General features: G+C 46.9%; 1 protein-coding gene across 1 annotated transcript; it reads left to right on the top strand.

Annotated features, from left to right (window-relative positions):
- The first annotated feature begins 983 nt into the window (after nt 1–983).
- Nucleotides 984–4,110, top strand: CIB4 (calcium and integrin binding family member 4). The gene is made up of 3 exons (XM_063125366.1): nt 984–1,221; nt 3,794–3,904; nt 4,019–4,110. The coding sequence occupies exons 1-3, from the start codon at nt 984–986 to the stop codon at nt 4,108–4,110; spliced, it is 441 nt and encodes a 146-aa protein (XP_062981436.1).
- Nucleotides 4,111–18,903: the final 14,793 nt, after the last annotated feature.

The following is an 18,903-nucleotide window of genomic DNA, read 5'->3' on the forward strand; positions in this document are numbered from 1 at the left end:
ACAGGAGCCCTGTCCTCCTTTTCATAGGGTCACCCTAGGTTTAGGCAGCTGTCAGACTTGCTTCTTTGGGTGAGAATCTAGGGCTGAATGAATCCCGTGACAGCGCCTGTTTTCTGACGGCCTTTGGGCAAGGCGCCCTTCGTCAGGGAGTCCAGTTTCTGGTTGTCACCACCTGCTACCAGCCCTCATCCTCTTTTCATTGCTGCGACCAGTTCCTGGCTTGAGAGATAGAAGGCCAATGAGGAAGCTGACCATGGGCCTCTGCTCCTCCTCCTCCTCCTTCTCCTCTTCCTCTTCTTCCTCCTCCACATCACCACCGTTGTCTGGGCCACAGCTTTAGTGGCTTAAAGTGTTGGACTGGGAGTCGGGAGATCTGAGTTCTAGTCCTCACCTGGCCATGGAAACACACTGGGTGAATTTGGGCCAGCCACAGACTCTCTGCCCAACCTACCTCACAGGGTTGTTGTTGTGAAAGGAGAGGAGGATTATGTACGCCGCCTTGGGTTCCTTGGAGGAAAAAAGGCAGGATATAAATGAAATAATAAATAAATAAAATAAAACAAGCTGGTTGCAATAGTGAAGAGGAGCGAGTCTAGGGAGCCCTTGTCAGCGGGACCCTGCTGGGTTGTGGGCCCTCGGTAGGTGCCCATGGGTGACCCTATGGAAAGGAGGACCGGGCTCCTGTATCTTTAACAGTTGCATTGAAAAGCAGATTTCAGCAGGTGTCATTTGTGTGCCTGCAGCACCTTGTGAAATCCCCTCTTCATCACAACAGTTCAAGCTGCAGGAGCTGTACTAGAGTGATGTGATACAAAAGAAGGCAGGGCTCCTGCAGCTTGAACTGTTGTGATGAAGAGGGGATTTCACCAGTTGCGGCATGCGTACTAATGACACCTGCTGAAATTCCCTTTTCTATTCAACTGTTAAAGGTACAGGAGCCCGGTCCTCCTTTCCATAGGGCCACCTTACCGTAGACGCCAGCCATGGCTGAGTCTTACCAAGAAGGCCTCTCCCCTCCTCTCCAGGCCTCGTGGAACTGGGTGATGGTTAATGCCAAGCCCTCCTCCTTTCCGCAACAGGTGAATCCATTCAGGGACAGGATCTGCAAGGTGTTCTCCTCGGATGGCTACTTTACATTCGAGGACATCGTCGGGATGGCGTCCATCTTCAGCGACCTGGCCTGCCTCAGCCTTAAGATTGAGTATGCTTTTCGGATATACGGTACGGTGGTCCCTTCTGTAACGCCCCCTATGGCAGCTTCGGTCCAAGGAACGGCAAAACCCCAGTGATGAGGAGGGTGCCGTCCTCTCGGCTGGTGCTGTGAGGGAGGCACCAAGAAGCCAAGGTGTTGGCAGCCAGGGCAGGAGTGCAGCCAGTTAGTTTTCAGGGATCAGGCCCTCAAAAACAAACACAAACACACACACAAATACAGGACATTCAGAGCTTCCGCATTGCCAAGAGGTGACTCGCCAGCTTAGAATCATAGAATCATAGAATAGCAGAGTTGGAAGGGGCCTACAAGGCCATCGAGTCCAACCCTCTGCTCAATGCAGGAATCCACCCTAAGGCATCCCTGACAGAGGGTTGTCCAGCTGCCTCGTGAAGGCAGTTTCCTGAATCAAGCAGAGGGCTGGACTAGATGGCCTCTAGGATTCCCCCTCTAAATCTAGGATTCTGTGATCCTCGATCCTCTCTTCAGCTCTTGTGAAGTCACATGGGATGGGGAGCCTTTGGGTTGTTCTTCTACTTGTGACCCAACAATTCAAAGTCCACCTGGGTTTTTTCACTGCACCCTTGGGAGAGCCATGGATCTTTTGTGGGGGAGTCGTTGTTCTGAACATTTGTCTCAGACCAACCCAAGTGCAGCAGGACCCACAAGAACAGCCACTGCCTGATCTACAACTAGGGATGGTCAAATTCTGCCCCACCTCAACCCCTAATTGCTTTGCATTCCTGTGGGTATATACACTTTCTACCCCTCTGGAATTCAGGTTTATCCAGGGGAGGAAAAACTACAATTGATTCCAGAAATGGAGCAGCTGCAATTCGCTGGCATGTTCACTTCATTCAGCTCGCTTTCATCTGCTTTCCCTCTTCTGCATTACTGATGTGCGTTTGTGCACTGACAAAACCCAGCGAAACAAAACAGAGCTGATACGGAGGTGATGGCCCGCATGGATATTTTTGTGCTGTGTTTGGCTAATGCACATTGTGAACCGCCCAGAGAGCTCTGGCTATTGGGCGGTATAGAAATGTAATAAATAAATAAATATTTTTTAAAAAATTTAAAAAAATCTACATAAAAAAGTATAAGAACATAAGAAGAGTCCCACTGGATCAGACCAAAGGTCTATCCAGTCCAGTATTTTGTTCTCACAGTGGCCAAACAGATGACTCTGGGAAGCCCAAAAGGAGGACATGAGCACAATTATAGCATGCTCCCACCCATGTTCCCCAGAAACCAGTGTACATAGACCTAGAGATGTAACCCGTATTTTCCCTGTTTTTTTTTTTTTTTTAAAGAAAATTTTCAGAAAAATTGAATTAACGCAATATTAGCACTTTTTACAGATTGAAAGTCACTTTGTTACTTTAGGAACATAAAATGTAATTATGTCCAAGTTGGTATGGCATAAAATTATTACATTTGGTATATTAAAACTAGTGTATTCAAACAATTATTACAAATTTAATTTACTTTTTTTTACCTTTTTTTTTTTGGTAACAAATGGAGCTACAAGCTCCTGAACTGTAAGAAACCTCTTTGGTTCTGCCAGTTTATGAGAAGCAGGCAAAAAAAAAATCAATTTTAAAAAACAACTGAAAAAACCACCAACATTAGTAACAAAGAAAATTATTTATGTCTCCGCTAGTCATAATCCAGAACATAATCCAGTTCTGCTAACACTCCAGTGTCAAGACATAAAGCCCCCATTCCCATAAAAAGAATGGAGAAAAATGGTGGTGGTGGTGGGGACACCAAGATTCAATGAATGTGCATGAAATGTAATCAAACTCATTTCCTGACCTATAGCTTTCAGTATTAGTTTCAGTCTCTGCTTCAATGGCAGTGCTGCCCCCTAGAGGCAGAAATGCATCTTGCTCTTGCATTTGAGAATTGTAGTCTCAGTTTGCAACCTAGGACTTGCTTGTCCTCGGTGCACAGACATTGTAATAATCTGATACTGTACAGTTTTTAGAAATCATTTGGAGAAGTAAATATCTGAACACCTTGTCTTAAACGTTTTATTCATCATGCTAAAATAAAACATCCCGTAATCCATTTTTCTTCATTTTTTCCAATTTTTCAGAAAAAAACAAAAAAAGGCTTTGGAAAAAACCCAGTTTTTTTCTGAATTTTTCCGGGGTTTTTCCAGGCCTTCACATCTCTACATAGACCTACTCCTTCTGATCAATACTGGTAGCTATTGATTAAGTTATCCTCTGTTGATCAGTCTGATCCCATTTTAGAGCCGCCCAAGTGGGTAGCCACCTCTACATCTCGTGGTAGCGGTATATATTATAGTTGAATTATGTGCTATGTGAAGTACTTCCTTTTGTCATCTTTTTCAGAGAACTCTGCAGGTGCTTTTAGAAATACTGAGTCACAGGCATTACTGCAGTGGGATGATGTTGATGAGGATTTCTGGAATATTGGACCAGATGGACCTTTGGTGTTATGCCGCAAGGCCTTCCTTAAACGATTCTTTTGTCCTGTTTTTGCCAGTTGGGCTGCAAACCTGCCCCCCCACCCTTCCCAAGCCTGACATTTTGCAACCCTTCTCTTCCGCAGATTTCAACGACGATGGCTTTATTGATAAAGAAGACCTCCAAAACGTCATCCGCAGATTGGTCCACGAGAACAAGCTCAGCGAGGAAGGGATCATGTCCCTGGCCAACCAGGTGTGTTTCCTCCATGGCAATCCCCTTTCCCAAGACCTTGAGTCTGAGGCCTGCTGCGGTGGATTCTCCTGGGATGGTCAAAGTGTCATACGCTTACTTTTGCATTCCATGCAAATCCTGGAGGAGGCAGATTTGGATAATGACAAAATGCTCTCCCTGGCAGAGTTCGAGCACGCCATGTCAAAGTCTCCAGACTTCCTACAGTAAGAGCCGGGGACATTTTGAGTGCCGCACAGCATCACGAGGCTCGCTTGCACCCCCATAATCAACCCCACCTGGGCTGTGTGTCCAGAGACCAACTCTGAAGCCCCTCATCCTGCACCGAAATATCTAACCTCCCCTCCCTGTGCCACAGACTTTTATACTAGGGTGACCATATGGAAAGGAGGACAGGGCTCCTGTATCTTTAACAGTTGCATAGGAAAGGGAATTTCAGCAGGTGTCCTTTGTATATATGGAGAACCTGGTGAAATTCCCTCTTCATCACAACAGTTAAAGCTGCAGGAGTGACCAGATTTAAAAGAGGGCAGGGCACCTGCACCTTTGACTGTTGGGATGAAGAGGAAATTTCACCAGGTTCCCCATATATACAAAGGACACCTGCTGAAATTTCCTTTTCAATACAACTGTTAACGATACAGGAGCCCTGTCCTCCTTTTCCTATGGTCACCCATAGGAAGCTAGCAGGTTACTCTAGCAAATGCCACCTGCTGAAATTCCCTTTTCAATACAACTGTTAACGATACAGGAGCCCTGTCCTCCTTTTCCTATGGTCACCCATAGGAAGCTAGCAGGTTACTCTAGCAAATGCCACCTGCTGAAATTCCCTTTTCAATACAACTGTTAACGATACAGGAGCCCTGCCCTCCTTTTCCTATGGTCACCCATAGGAAGCTAGCAGGTTACTCTAGCAAATGCCACCTGCTGAAATTTCCTTTTCAATACAACTGTTAACGATACAGGAGCCCTGCCCTCCTTTTCATATGGTCACCCTGATATTGGCCCCAGGTTTGGAAAGTCCGCATTACGAGGACAACTAACACAGCTGTCTTTGTAGAATGTTAAGCACTGGGCTTTATATTCACACCCAAGCTGGGGAAGAATTCCTAACTTACTGCCTCCCCCCCAACCAGCCCTAAACCTCCCAGCTTTGTGCAGCCAGGAGAAGCTCCATCCAAGCCTTTTCTGGCCATGTGAAGGTGCCAAAGCTAGTCCGGGATCCAAGAGGCTTTCAAGCTTGCAGGGATCCCTGGCTGCCTTTGACAGCCACACCGGGACGTACTGATGTAGTCATAGGTATGACCGAATCAGGATTATGCTGCTTGGGGGGGTGGGGTGGCAGTGGCTCAGTGGTGGAGCCCCTACTTTGCATTCAGAAGGTCCCAGGTTCAATTCCTTGGCAGCATCTCCATTTAGGGCTGGGGAAAAATCCCGCCTGAAACCCTGGAGAGACACTGCTGCCAGTCAGTGTCAACACAACTGGGCTAGATGGACCAAGGGGCTGATTCAGTACAAGGCAGTTGGGTGGGCGGGCTTTACCGGCAGTTTTCTTGGCTGTGTGGCCTATTACTTACCCCAAATGCATCCCACTGTGCAGAGAGATCTCCTCTAGTTGCCTGAAGCGCTTGCTTGATAGGTCACGGCACCATTTCTTAGATCAATGTTCTTTTCGTCCTTGGGTGAAAAGAACATTGATCTAACACTTGCAAGCAATCCTCTCTGACAAATGGGCCTGGGTGGGTTGAATCTGGGTGGGCTCAGAAATGCAACGAACCATTGCCTGATATTTTGGGGGAACCTGATCCAGTGGGCCGTGGTTGGTTCACCCATCTCTAGGGAGGTGTTGTCTCTCGTCTTTGGGTTTCCCTCAAAAACCGATCGCCAGACATAAGATATTTGGTGGTTGCTGATGAGCTCAGTGCAGGCGCTGGTAACTTCGAGGCTTGACTTCTGCAATGCGCTCTACATGGGGCTACCTGTGTGCCTAGTCCGGAAAGTTCAACTAGTTCAAAATATGGCAGCCAGCATTTTTGTCTGTCTCTTCTGCCAAGACTCTCGTTCACGCACTGGTTATCTCTCGGTTGGACTACTGCAACCTTCTTCTCTCTGGCCTTCCTTCGTCTCACATCAGTCCGCTGGTCTCTGTCCACCACTCTGCCGCTAAGATCATCTTCTTGGCCCGCCACTCTGACCATGTCACTCCACTTCTGAAATCTCTTCATTGGCTTCCAATTCACTTCAGAATCCAATATAAACTTCTCCTACTGACCTTCAAAGCTCTTCACTGCCTAGCTCCTGCCTATCTCTCCTCTCTCATCTCACACTATCGCCCCGCTCGGGCTCTCCGCTCCTCTGATGCCATGCTTCTCGCCTGCCCAAGGACCTCCACTTCCCTTACTCGGCTTCGTCCTTTTTCTTCTGCTGCCCCTTACGCCTGGAACGCTCTTCCAGAACACTTGAGAACTACAAACTCAATCACTGCTTTTAAGACTCAGCTCAAAACTTTTCTTTTCCCTATAGCCTTCAAATATTGAGTTTGTTCTGACTTTACACTGTTGGTTTTGCCCTACCCTGTGCCTGTTTACACTTCCCTGTGCCTGTTTGCATTCTCCTTCCCTCTTTATTTGTTTACTACAACTTATTAGATTGTAAGCCTACGCGGCAGGGTCTTGCTATGTACTGTGTTATCTGTACAGCACCATGTACATTGATGGTGCTATATAAATAAATAAATAATAATAATAATAATAATAATAATGGTCACCGGCACACCTAGGGGGGACCACATTACACCTGTTTTAAAATCTCTTCACTGGCTGCCAATTAGTTTCCGAGCAAAGTATAAAGTGTTGGTTATCACCCTTAAAGCCCTACATGGTTTGGGCTCAGGGTACCTGCGGGATCACTTTTTCCCATACAATCCGCCCCACACACTCAGGTCCTCTGGGAAGAATCTACTTCAGTCAACCAAAACTAGATTCACAACTGTTACCCAGAGGACCTTCTCTTCAGCAGCTCCCAGACTGTGGAATGGCCTGCCGGAGGAGGCCTATCCAGTGGAATTTTTATGTTGGAAGTCTGTTGGAAGTTAAACTCTCTATGCTAGAGATAAGTAGAAATTAGCAGCGGCTCTCAGTGTAGGACAGCAAAGACACAAAAAGGCTCAGTATACTTTGTTTAGTTAAAACAAAGCCTTTTACTGGCAGTTGAATAACTTAGTTACAGCATCAGACATCCTCACAGATGATCATAGTTTACACAACATTACAGATGGAGTGGAAGAAAAAGTGGAAGATAAAAATGAATGGATACACAGGCATTTAAATAGAGCAAAACTGTACAATCATGGAGTCACTTAATTGACTAATTGAAACCATCTTCAGCCAATTATTCAATAATTGTCCAGCTGTAGCCTTGGCATTTAGCAAACACACTCTTTCTGGTTTCTTCATATTACTTCATGCCTCCAGGCACTTATGAAACAGTGGTAAAAGTAAAACCAGATCCAATCCAGGATCCAACATTTTAAGATGTTTTTAGGATGTTTTAGCAATGTATATTATGTTCTTAATTGTTCCCCGCCTTGATCAAAATGGAGAACTGGGCAATAAAATGATGATGATGATGATGATGATGATGATGATGATGATGATGATGCATGATGGCGGTTTCCTCCTTCCTTATTGTCCAAGAGCTCTCCTACTCTCTCTGCCAGACCCCTGGGGAGTATGAGGACACCCACCACATTGCTGCCAACCTAAGGAGATAGCCAGGAGTGCTGTTTCAGAACCTTGCTCTGCCTTGGGTTCTTGAGTTTTGCCTTAATGGCGCGGGCGATGGTTTGCTCTGTCCCCACAGGGGCCGGTCACAGAGAACGAGGACCAGTGACTTCTGTCCTGGCTGTGAAGCAAGAGCAGGTGGCACGATGTGAGCCGGGTGGCTGGATCCCAAGTTCTGGGGATTCAGTGGGCAAAAGCATGGGACACACGGCATCCAGTTCAGATGGTTTCCATGTGTGGCCCTTCCCGGGATCACTGTACAAAGTAAAACAGGGGAATCCGTCCCTCCTGTGGTCTCCATCCAGCAATCGGGGTTCTGCAGATGGGCCCACACCTTCTCCTGGCCCTCTCCCCAAACACTGACCGTTTGTTGGTTTCCCCTACCGCCATCCCCTATTTCCTTGTGGTGCGATGTCAGAAGAGACCCACACTATTTGGAGTTATTTGATATTCGGCTTGGGGAGTCTTAGCTGCCAGCAAGAGTGCTGCAAGAATGGAAATTAAAGGGGCAGGGAGCGGCATGGCGGTTGGGATGATGATGATGATGGGGAGACATGAGAGCACTCTTCAAATACTTCAAAGGTTGTCACACAGAGGAGGGCCAGGATCTCTTCTCGATCCTCCCAGAGTGCAGGACACGGAATAACGGGCTCAAGTTAAAGGAAGCCAGATTCCGGATGGACATCAGGAAAAACTTCCTGACTGTTAGAGCAGTACGACAATGGAACCAGTTCCCTAGGGAGGTTGTGGGCTCTCCCACACTCGAGGCCTTCAAGAGGCAGCTGGACAAGCATCTGTCAGGGATGCTTTAGGGTGGATTCCTGCATTGAGCAGGGGGTTGGACTCGATGGCCTTGTAGGCCCCTTCCAACTCTGCTATTCTATGATTCTATGATTCTATGATGATGATAATAATAATGTTTTTAGGATGTTTTTTAACAACGTATGTTATGTTCTTAATTCAGTTTTATTTATTTTATATTTACTGTTGCTCCCCGCCTCGATCTGAATGGAGAGGCGGGAAAGAAATAATAATAATAATAATAATGATGATGATGATGTAGTATTTTATTTCTTACCCACCTCTCCCTCTGGATCGAGGTGGGGTACAACACAAATACAAAACACCATAAATAGTGGTGTTGCTGCCTTGCCCACTTTCAGCCAAAGAAGGGTAGAAGTGACCCCGAGGCAAGTAAGGGTTCTAGGCCAGGAATCTAATTGATCTCCTCTCCCAGCTCCTTTAGGATCTACTTCTGAGAGAGGGGCACGGAGATGGCAGCATGGGAGCGAAGACCAAATCTAGCCGCCACCACCGCCGTCATCACGGATTTGTAGGGAGGGAACCAGGCGGAAAATCAGTCTCTATTTTTTGCAGCGGATGTGGGAATAAAAGATGACTCTGAGAAAGGTGACTCCCCCACACTAGAGGCCTTCAAGAGGCAGCTGGACAAGCCTCTGTCAGGGATGCTTTAGGGTGGATTCCTGCATTGAGCAGGGGGTTGGACTTGATGGCCTTGTAGGCCCCTTCCAACTCTGCTATTCTGTGATTCTATGAAAGGCAGAGGAGAGAGGATGTGACACCCCCACCCTCAAGTTTCTCTTTTCATGCCTGCTGCAGTCATGAAGAGCAGTGGTATTTGGTGGTATTTGGCAGGGGGTTGGACTTGATGGCCTTGTAGGCCCCTTCCAACTCTGCTATTCTATGATTCTGGTGGCTAATTGGGAAAGGCCAGGAGTTGGCTGTAGTAAAACCCAGGATATAATGTAGAGGGGAATGGGAGGGGTGTGTGAATGAATCAACACAATTAAAGTGGTGGTGGTCACGGGGAGTAGTGTGGCAAATGGGCATTGAAATGGGACACCTCAAAGCTTAACTGGCGTTCCCCAAAGGCAAGATCAGGAAGGGCAGATGTGCTTCCTCGAAGGAGCGCTGCCTCAGCTTTATGAATCTAGCCCTACAATGTGCTTAGTAGGGGAGTAATGTGGATGATGATGATAATGATGATGATGATGATGATGATGATGATGATGATGATGAACATCAGAAGAGCCCTGATGCTGGATCAGACGAAGGCAGGATCTACACTACTGCTTTAAAATGGTTTATAACAGTAGTGACAACTGTTGGGTCCCAGGACAGACACACTCCACACAGTTTTCAAACGGTTTTCAAAGTGTCGTATCCTGCTTGGTGTAGTTCTGGCCCAGGAGTCCATCCAGTCCAGCACTCTGCTCACACAGCAGCCAACCAGCCATCAGCCAGGGACCAGCAAAGCAGGACATGGTGCAACAGTACCTTCCCATCCACGTTCCCCAGCAACTAGGGTATACAGGCTTCCTGCCTCTGATACTGGAGGACGTAGCCATCAGGATTAATAGCCATTGATAGCCTTCTCCAACAGGAATTTATCCACCCCTCTTTTAAAGCCATGCAAATGGGCGGCCATCATTACATCCTGTGGTAGTGAGGTCCATAATTTAACTACGCACTGTGTGAAGAAGTCCTTCCTTTTATTTGTCCTGGATCTCCCACCCATCAGCTTCATGGGATGAGCCTGGGTTCTAGTATTTTGAGGGAGGGAGAAAAATGTCTCCTTCTCCACCTTCTCCACACCATGCATAATGTTATCCACCTCTATCAGGTCTCTCCTTAGCCTCCTTTTTTCCAAGCTGAACAATCCCAGTTGATGTAACCTTCCCTCACAGGGGAGATGCTCCAGCCCCTTCATCATTTGAGTTGCCCTTTTCTGCACTTTTCCCAGCTCCATAATATCCTTTTTTAGGTGTGGAGACCAGAACTGCACACAGTATTCTAAGTGTGGTCGCACCATCGATTTGTATAAGGCCAGTAGGATCCTGGCCGTTTTATTCTCAATTCCTTTTCTTATCATGCCTAACATGGAGTTTGCCTTCTTTACAGCTGTGTGAAAAAGTACTCCCTTTTACAGTTTTATAATTAATAACAACAACAATCATAATTAAGTAGGTTGATGTGCTTTTCACCACATTTAAACAGTATCTCTTTGGGTGTTCTCTCGCAGTTCATGCCTGTGTATCCTTAGCCCCCAACGCCAACCTCCACAATGCATGTGGCAACCTGTTGCCCCTCCAGATGTGTTGGATTACAACTCCCATAATTCCCCTGGCAGGGGGTTATGGGAGTTGTAGCCCAACAGAGTTGGAGGGCATCAGGTCAGAGCAAGCTGGTGAATGACTTCTGTGACAGGGGGCTGCCAGGTTGATGCAGGGAGGATTTCCAGCCAACCGGAGGGGAGACAGTTTGGAACTGAGCGCCTTCCCGCTTCTGCTGCTGCAATATCTCTTCACTTCAAGCAACCCTCAGGACCCGTGCCAAATAGGAGTGAGCTGTTCCGTTGCTACTTTTGTGGGAAGGTTCTGGGCAGCTTCGCCATTTCCTTTAGAAAAAAAAACATGAGTCTCGTGGTCTTTTTGCAGGAAAGAAAAAATCCCCTTATTTACAGATTCACCAGGAACTATGTGTGCATGGGAGTGGGTGGGTGGGTGGAGACACACAAAACATTCAGAACAGGCTGTGCTTACCCCAGAGCGGGTGGGCCAACACGGACCCCTTGCTGAGCCCACGGCAAGGCAAGGAAACTGCAGGCTTACAGTGACTTACGCTCTGCAAGCCGAACTAGATCTTAGGAGAGAAACTCTACACCAGTGGTTCCCAAACTTTTTCAGGTCACCGCCCCCTTGGTTCCACAAACTCATGCCCGGTGCCCCCCACCCTACACTATAAAAATCATCATTCGGAATAGCGGCTTTCAACGACCCGCTAAGGAAGATAATAACAATAAAATTCAAAACAGTAACAATTAATTGAATATTTATTCAAATTCCAATTTCATTTTTTTAGTTTATTCAATTAAACATAATTGATGAACTTGATCCAGTGATATCATCTTTTCAAAGTCTGATAGTCATTTAGCAAGAATATTAGATACCACGTTTAGCAACTAGGGTAGATAGAGTACCTCACTCTTCTGTAAATCCTTAATGGGATGGATGGGCTTGATGAAGTGATACCCGTTTCCCAACGTCTGGTTTAAAGTCACTTAACATGAGTCTTAAATCACCACGTTTAGTAATCTGGAGTCGATCTCTTTGCTTGGAGAGAAGTAGGCAGACCACACGAAAACCACATTCCACCAAATATGATGTTGGAAATTCAACCAGGAGCTTCTGAACCGCTTTCCATAGTGCAGGGTAGCGGGGCACACCACGCAGGGTATGTCCCGTCATTAGCATTTTGGTGCTTTTGAAACATTTCAATTCACCGTTAAAAGGACTCTTCTTAAACAGTATTAATACATGTGTGGATTCTTCCCCTATATGGCTTGGGACCAAACTACCTTCTCCCATAAAAATGTCCCTGGGTTTTAAGACCTTCTGGAGAAGAGCTTCTTGGAAAAGACCATCTCAAGTGCCCCCCTGCCGCCCCTTTGCGCCCCCTGCTGCCCCCTTGCTTCTTAACGCCCCCCCATGCAATCCCACCCCCCCCAAGGGGACAGTACCGCCCACTTTGTGAACCACTGCTCTACACCTAGCAGGATATTGCACTATGAAAGTGGTATGAAGGAGGTATATGGGATACGTTAATGGGCCCCAACAGTTGTTAGTGCACTTCAATACCACTACAAAGCAGCCGTGTGGCTCCTGCCTCTTATATACCGCTTTCATACTGTTTTCATAGTGCAATATCCTGCTTGGTGTAGATTAGGCCTCAGAGTTCCCAAACCCAGTGTTGCCCTAGCAACGCTAAGGCAGGGGATGAAGGTACGGTTCTGTCCAACGGATCCAAAGGGCACCAGGCTGGGAAGGCTGGCCGGGCCTATTTCATGATGAAAAGCAGAGGTCAAGACATCTCCCCAGGGCCATAAATTACCCCGTGGGCCAGGTAGCCCAACCTCCACTGCTGGATGGAAGGAAGGGCTCCTCCGTCAACCAGCTCCCAGCAGATCCGCCTCCATGATGAGCTGGGCCAGGCCAAGCGCCAGAAGCTGCCAGCACGCTCCGGATTACTTGAGCAAGCCTGTGGGCTGAAAAATGCTCAATTGTGGCACCCTGAATTCTTCACACAGTGGAACAGGGGCACTGCTAGGGTTGGGCCCATGCGGTCCTGGGCCCAAATCTATTTCTCAGTGCTCTGGATCTATTCTGCAGAGCCCTGAGTATCCGTTGGTACTAATGGAAGGGTTCCCCCCAGCTTAATTGCCACACAGGGGGACAATTTCCAGGGGGGGACTGCACCCGGGAACGCAAGGGTTTACTCTTTTTTTTAAAAAAACAAACATTTTATTGATTTTCTATAACTACATAATAACTATCCTTCTAAACAATACAGACAATACGATAGTAATAACCCTGTAATACATAATACATAATAATACATACTTAAGCAAACTAATAAACATACATTCTCTTCACTTAATTCTGCTTTTGATCTAATCATTGATTAACATTAAAGTGAACCCCCCACCCCAGGGATCTTATTATGATTTCCAAAATCTCATTGATTCTTCTGGAGGTGTTTTCCCTCTCCCCCTTAATAATACAAAGTCCAAAAACAGTTTCCATATTACTTCAAAATCATTCGTTTTTGTCATTCCTCTTCTAACTCTGATGTTACATGTTAATTTGTCATTAATAGCAATATCCCATATTTCTTTATACCAGTCTTCTATATGATAATCCCCTTGAACCTTCCAGTTTTTGGATATCATTAATCTTGCAGCGGTTAACAAAATTCGTTATCAATCCTTTTATCTCTGGATTACATTTCAATTCACCATACACTGATAACAATGCCATGATTGGTGTCTCCTCTATCTTCATTCCTATAATTTCTTTTATCTCATTGAACACCATTTCCCACAATTTTTGTACAAATATACATTCCCACCACATGTGTATATACGATCCTTTCTCTTGACAACCTCTCCAACATAATGCCGAATTCGTCTTCTTTATCATATTTAGTTTCACTGGGGTTAGGTACCACCTCCAGACGAGCTTATAATAATTTTCTTTTATCCTCACGGACATGTTTCTCAACGCTCGCTGTTTCCATATCCCCTTCCAACTCAGTTGCCCTATTTGTTCCTTCAAATCGGTTTCCCATACCACCTTACCTACGCTTTCCGTCTCTCCCTTTTCCACTAATATTCTATATATTTCACTCATTAAGCCTTTTATTGGCTTTGTTTTCTCTTTTCTCTTTTTCTTTTTTTAAAATCAACTCCTCAAACTTAGTAATTCCTCTATACTCTCTGTTATCTTTTAACCATTTCTTCGTCGACTGTTCTAATTTAATACAATTATTTCACGATATATTTTTCTCTTTTAATCTCTCCTTTATTTCTTCCCCAGCTTTCATCTTTTCTATCCAATCTCTTATCTTCAATACCTTTCCTTCTTTTAAACATTTTCCCAACCCTTTTTTAAAATTTCCCAGAAAGTTCCTCATTATTATCATTGGTGTTATTGGGGATACGCTCGTGACTAAATCCTTTTTACTCTTTCTCTCCCACATCCCACTAAAAAGTGATGCCCTCCATGGCAATTGAACTTAGGTGAAAACACCCACCCACCCTTTCCCATAGGGTTTGGGATGTTCTGGGTCAGGGTGCAAATTCATTGAAGAATGTATGTCAGTTGAGATAATTCGGGTGAGAAATTAATTGGTTGGCTTTGCCTCCTGTGAAATTTAAATAAATCCCACCAATTATTTTTAAATTTGCATAAGCATATGCAGACTTCTGTGCTATGGGCCTGGGTCCAGAATCTTTTAAATGCCTAGCAAATGCTCTTGCAGTGAAATCGGTTTCACACACTGGGTGCCTCTGGTGATGCTCCCCATCGTTGCCTTAATTCTGTGGGTCCCACAAAACCTTGTTTGCTGTAAGACAGAGGCAGGCAGAATCACTTCCCTTGGCAACTGTGGGGGTGGGTCTAGCTAACCCAGTACCAGTATGGTTAACCCATTCACAAATGCAGCTCAACAACGGGCCAAACCAAGCAAGGAACAACCCAAACGAACTTTGGCTAACTCAGAGTACCATCATCACACCAGTAATTTAGCGCCCTCTCGCCATGCCGGTGTGCGGATTTGCAGCACGGTACTCACATGACACTGTGCCTGTCCTGCTGACACCCCTCCTCTTCTCCAGCCCTTTCCGTCTTTTCCTAGAACGACTAAAGTCCAGATTATTTCCTCTAAGTGTGTTTTCCTTTGTTGGGGGCGTGTGCTGTGACAGGAGCCTTGGGCCACACCTAGACCTAAGGTTTATCCTGGGATCATCCAGGGTTCGCCCCTGCCTGAGCACTGGATCCCCTGTGTGTCACCTAGATGAACAGGTTTGACCCCTGGACGATCCAGGGATAAACCTTAGGTCTAGCTATGACCTTGCTGTTGGCTTGCATGGATTGCATCAAGTCATGGCAGGGAAAAGCAATCTCTCCCAGCCACTAGCTCCAAGCCGCAATAGGAAACCCAAACTTTGCATCCCAGGCTCGAAAGCGTTTTTTCAGAATCGTACGACGCCTGAATCTCTGCAGAGACAGGGTCGTACTTCCTCCATGCCCCCAAAGAGCCAGACCAAAGGGTTGTTCCAATTTTGCCAGGCAGAAAGGTGCTCATCTGACAGGAGCTGACAGGAAGGAGCAACCAATGAACTGGAGGGAGAAAGAGAAGGGGGCGGGGTGGAGTGGAGTGGACGAGCACACGAGCAAAAGAGCACCGGGGGGGGGGGGGATCACGTGTGATGGAGCCCTCAGTGCTGCTGGCAGCCAGGAACAGTTTGATAGCACTCTTCAAATACTTGAAAGGTTGTCGCACAGAGGAGGGCCAGGATCTCTTCTCGATCCTCCCAGAGTGCAGGACACGGAATAACGGGCTCAAGTTAAAGGAAGCCAGATTCCAGCTGGACATCAGGAAAAACCTCCTGACTGTTAGAGCAGTACGACAATGGAACCAGTTGCCTGGTGAGGTTGTGGGCTCTCCCACCCTAGAGGCCTTCAAGAGGCTGCTGGACAACCAACTATCTGTCAGGGATGCTTTAGGGTGGATTCCTGCCTTGAGCAGGGTGTTGGACTCGATGGCCTTGTAGGCCCCTTCCAACTCTGCTATTCTATGATTCTATGATTCAATAAGGCCCAGTTAGGCTACTGTCGGGAAACGAGGGCTTTCCTGACTATATGAAAATTATAGTGTGAACGACAGTGTGAAAAATTTGTGTCTGAGAGATGGGGTGGTGTTTGGGCTCCACCTCGATACCTTCATTTCGATGGTATGTCGCTGTTTACGCCAAGTATTGCTGAGCGACATGACATCAGTAAAGTGAAAATCATCAGCTTTATGATCACGTGGTCCCATTCCCAAATTCTCGTGATTCCCCAGCTCTGGCTTTCCTCCCAAGAGCCGCTCGGTCCACGGTGGCGCTCTCTCTCCACTCAGGCTCTGTATTCGAAATAGCTGTCTCGGACTTCTCTCTCTTGCGAGGTCACCCTCTTCCCCGAGGGGAAAGTCTGGTACGTCCGTAGGTTCTCTGGAGATGCCCGTTGGAGGTACCACTTTGTTTTGGCACTCAGAGGCGGACTAAAGTGGGGTTGGGTAGAGGGAACAAGCACACAATGGAGGCAGCGTTACATGGCTGGCGAATGGCCACAGCGACGCCGGCACAGAGGACAACCCTCTGTCAGGGATGCTTTAGAGTGGATTCCTGAATTGAGCAGGGGGTTGGACTCCATGGCCTTGTAGGCCCCTTCCAACTCTGCTATTCCATGATTCTATGAGATGGGAACTCTAGAGGCTGGCTTCCTTTGGGAAGGCGGAGAGGCCACAAGGCTCCAAGATTTGTAGGCCCTTGTAGGCCCCTTCCAACTCTGCTATTCTATGATTCTATGATTTAAGAGGATCCTGGCTGGAGCTCTCTTGATCTCAAATGGTCACCCAATCACAGATCACCACATAAGACGCCTTTCCTCAGAACTGTGTCTGTCAGCTGAAGGTCTCAAGGCAGCATTTGCCGAAGAAGCAAAATGCAAAAGCAATCAAATAAAGCCGGCAAGTCAAAATTCCAAAGAACATTTATCAACAGTAAAATATAACCTTAAACAGGCTTTCGCAACCTGGTGCCCTCGAGATGTGTTGGGCCCATGGGCCATCTGGTAGCTGGGGATGATGTGAGCTATAGTCTAACACCTGGTGGACACCTGGTTGGGGAAAGCGGCAGAATACAGGGCAAAGAAACTGTATTTTCCTTAGCTCATCTGCTAGTAATCCCTTGTTGCTGACTCTTTCCACCTCTAGCCACGTCCTCCAAATTGAATTAGATAGGTCCACGTGGGTCCATTTAATCCTTATTTCTTTTCTTATGGGTTTAAAGCTCCAGCCAATCAAAGCCTGACTATTTTCAGGTTTCTTTAAAAAATCCCCCTGGAAATTACTTTTCTGAACTTGCTTCACGCGTGAATACTCCTGGCACAGAGAAGGGGAGATTTTGAAAGAAAAGGAGTACTCAAGCGGAGAAGAAGATTCAGGGTCAGGCTCTGTGGAAGAAAAGACAACCTCTAAAGCACACACAAAAGGCAAAAGTCCTGGTGAATGGACTTTCAGTGGAGCCTGGGCAATGGACGATGGAGACACCCCGGAGCATGACTGGGACACAAAGCCAAGGAGGAGGTCAGAGGAAGGTAGCCACCTCACCCAGGGTTACCTACTCTATGAACATTGGCAGTGGTTTTCGGGGGTCCCCGGCATGGCCTTCCACATCTTCCTGACTGTTAGAGCAGGACGACAATGGAACCAGTGACCTAAGGAGGTTGTGGGCTCTCCCACCCTCGAGGCCTTCAAGAGGCAGCTGGACAACCATCTGTCAGGGATGCTTTAGGGTGGATTCCTGCACTGAGCAGGGTGTTGGACTCGATGTCCTTGTGGGCCCCTTCCGACTCTGCTATTCTGTGATTCTATGATTCTATGGGCTGATCATTTTCACTTTCCAAAGCCATGCCTTTGAGGGGCAATCGGCCAAACCCACCCTCTCAGGACTGCCAAGGTTGATTATATAGGACGCATCTCAGCACCATCTAGCATCCTGCCTCCCTGGGCAAAGGGTGGAGGGGCATGTAGCTGGGTGGCAGAGTAGGCACCCCACGTACACTGGAACGCTGGCTAAATCCAGCCAAAAGGATGCCAGGGCTGGGAGAAGCTACCATGCAGCTTCCTGTCCGGATGTCCCGTTACGCTCGCTATTTATTTATTACATTTCTATACCGCCCAATAGCCGGAGCTCTCTGGGCGGTTCACAAAAATTAAAAACATTCAAAGTATAAAACAAAAGTATAAAACCATACTATGAAATACAATATAAAAGCTCAACCAGCCGCCAGCCCTCCAACCATGACCCCCAACTCCAGCCAAAAACTCTTTGAGCTCTTTGCTGCTAAAGAGGTAAAAAGGGGGCAGCTGGTGGGTCCAGCCCAAACGTCCCGCATCCTCTTTCTCAAGGTAGCCAAGCAGATGCTTCTGGGACATTAGCAAACAGGACCTGAATGCAAGAGCACCCCCGCACCCCCGCACACGCACACACACACACACACACACCAAATTGTGTTCAGTAGCCCACAGCCTCTGTGCCTGAGCAACAAGGGAGAGGGCCTTTTCGGTGGTGGCCCTCCGACTGTGGAACGATCTCCCTGACGAGGCCCGCCTGGCGCCAACGTTGTTATCTTTTCAGCACCAGGTCAAGACTTTTCTCTTCTCCCAGGCATTTAGCAGTATGTGATGAGCCTGAGTCTGGTTTTTTAGGCTCATAGTTTTTAAAAGTTGTTATAGCAGTTTTAAATGTGTATACTGTATGCTTTTTTTGGTTTTTCATTTTTGTATATTGTTTTTAAGTGCCTTAATCTTATGTAAACCACCCAGAGAGCGTCGGCTATGGGGCAGTATACAAATGCAATAAATAAATAAACAGCTGTCATGATGAACAGCCAGTGGAAGACCTCTCCACCTGGGTGAGTTTGGCTCATCTGTTTTTAAAACCATCTAAGCCCGTGGACATTCCCACGTCTTGGGGTAGCAAATTCCATCAACGGCCTCTATGCGCCGAGGAAGCAGGTACTGGTGCCTGTCCTGAACCTCTTGCCCATCAGCTGCACTGCAGAACCTGGAGTTCCAGCATTCAGAGAGCGGAGCA

The sequence above is a fragment of the Elgaria multicarinata genome, chromosome 4 (genome assembly GCF_023053635.1).
Source record: "Elgaria multicarinata webbii isolate HBS135686 ecotype San Diego chromosome 4, rElgMul1.1.pri, whole genome shotgun sequence".
Taxonomy (NCBI): Eukaryota; Metazoa; Chordata; class Lepidosauria; order Squamata; family Anguidae; genus Elgaria; species Elgaria multicarinata.

Bases quoted from the DNA above. Each gene is read 5' to 3' on its own strand.
- CIB4 (XM_063125366.1), top strand. From the start codon at position 984: ATGGCTGAGTCTTACCAAGAAGGCCTCTCCCCTCCTCTCCAGGCCTCG. The intron at 1,222-3,793 runs GTACGGTGGTCC...TCTCTTCCGCAG, and splicing joins GTATGCTTTTCGGATATACG to ATTTCAACGACGATGGCTTT. The intron at 3,905-4,018 runs TGTGTTTCCTCC...ATTCCATGCAAA, and splicing joins CATGTCCCTGGCCAACCAGG to TCCTGGAGGAGGCAGATTTG.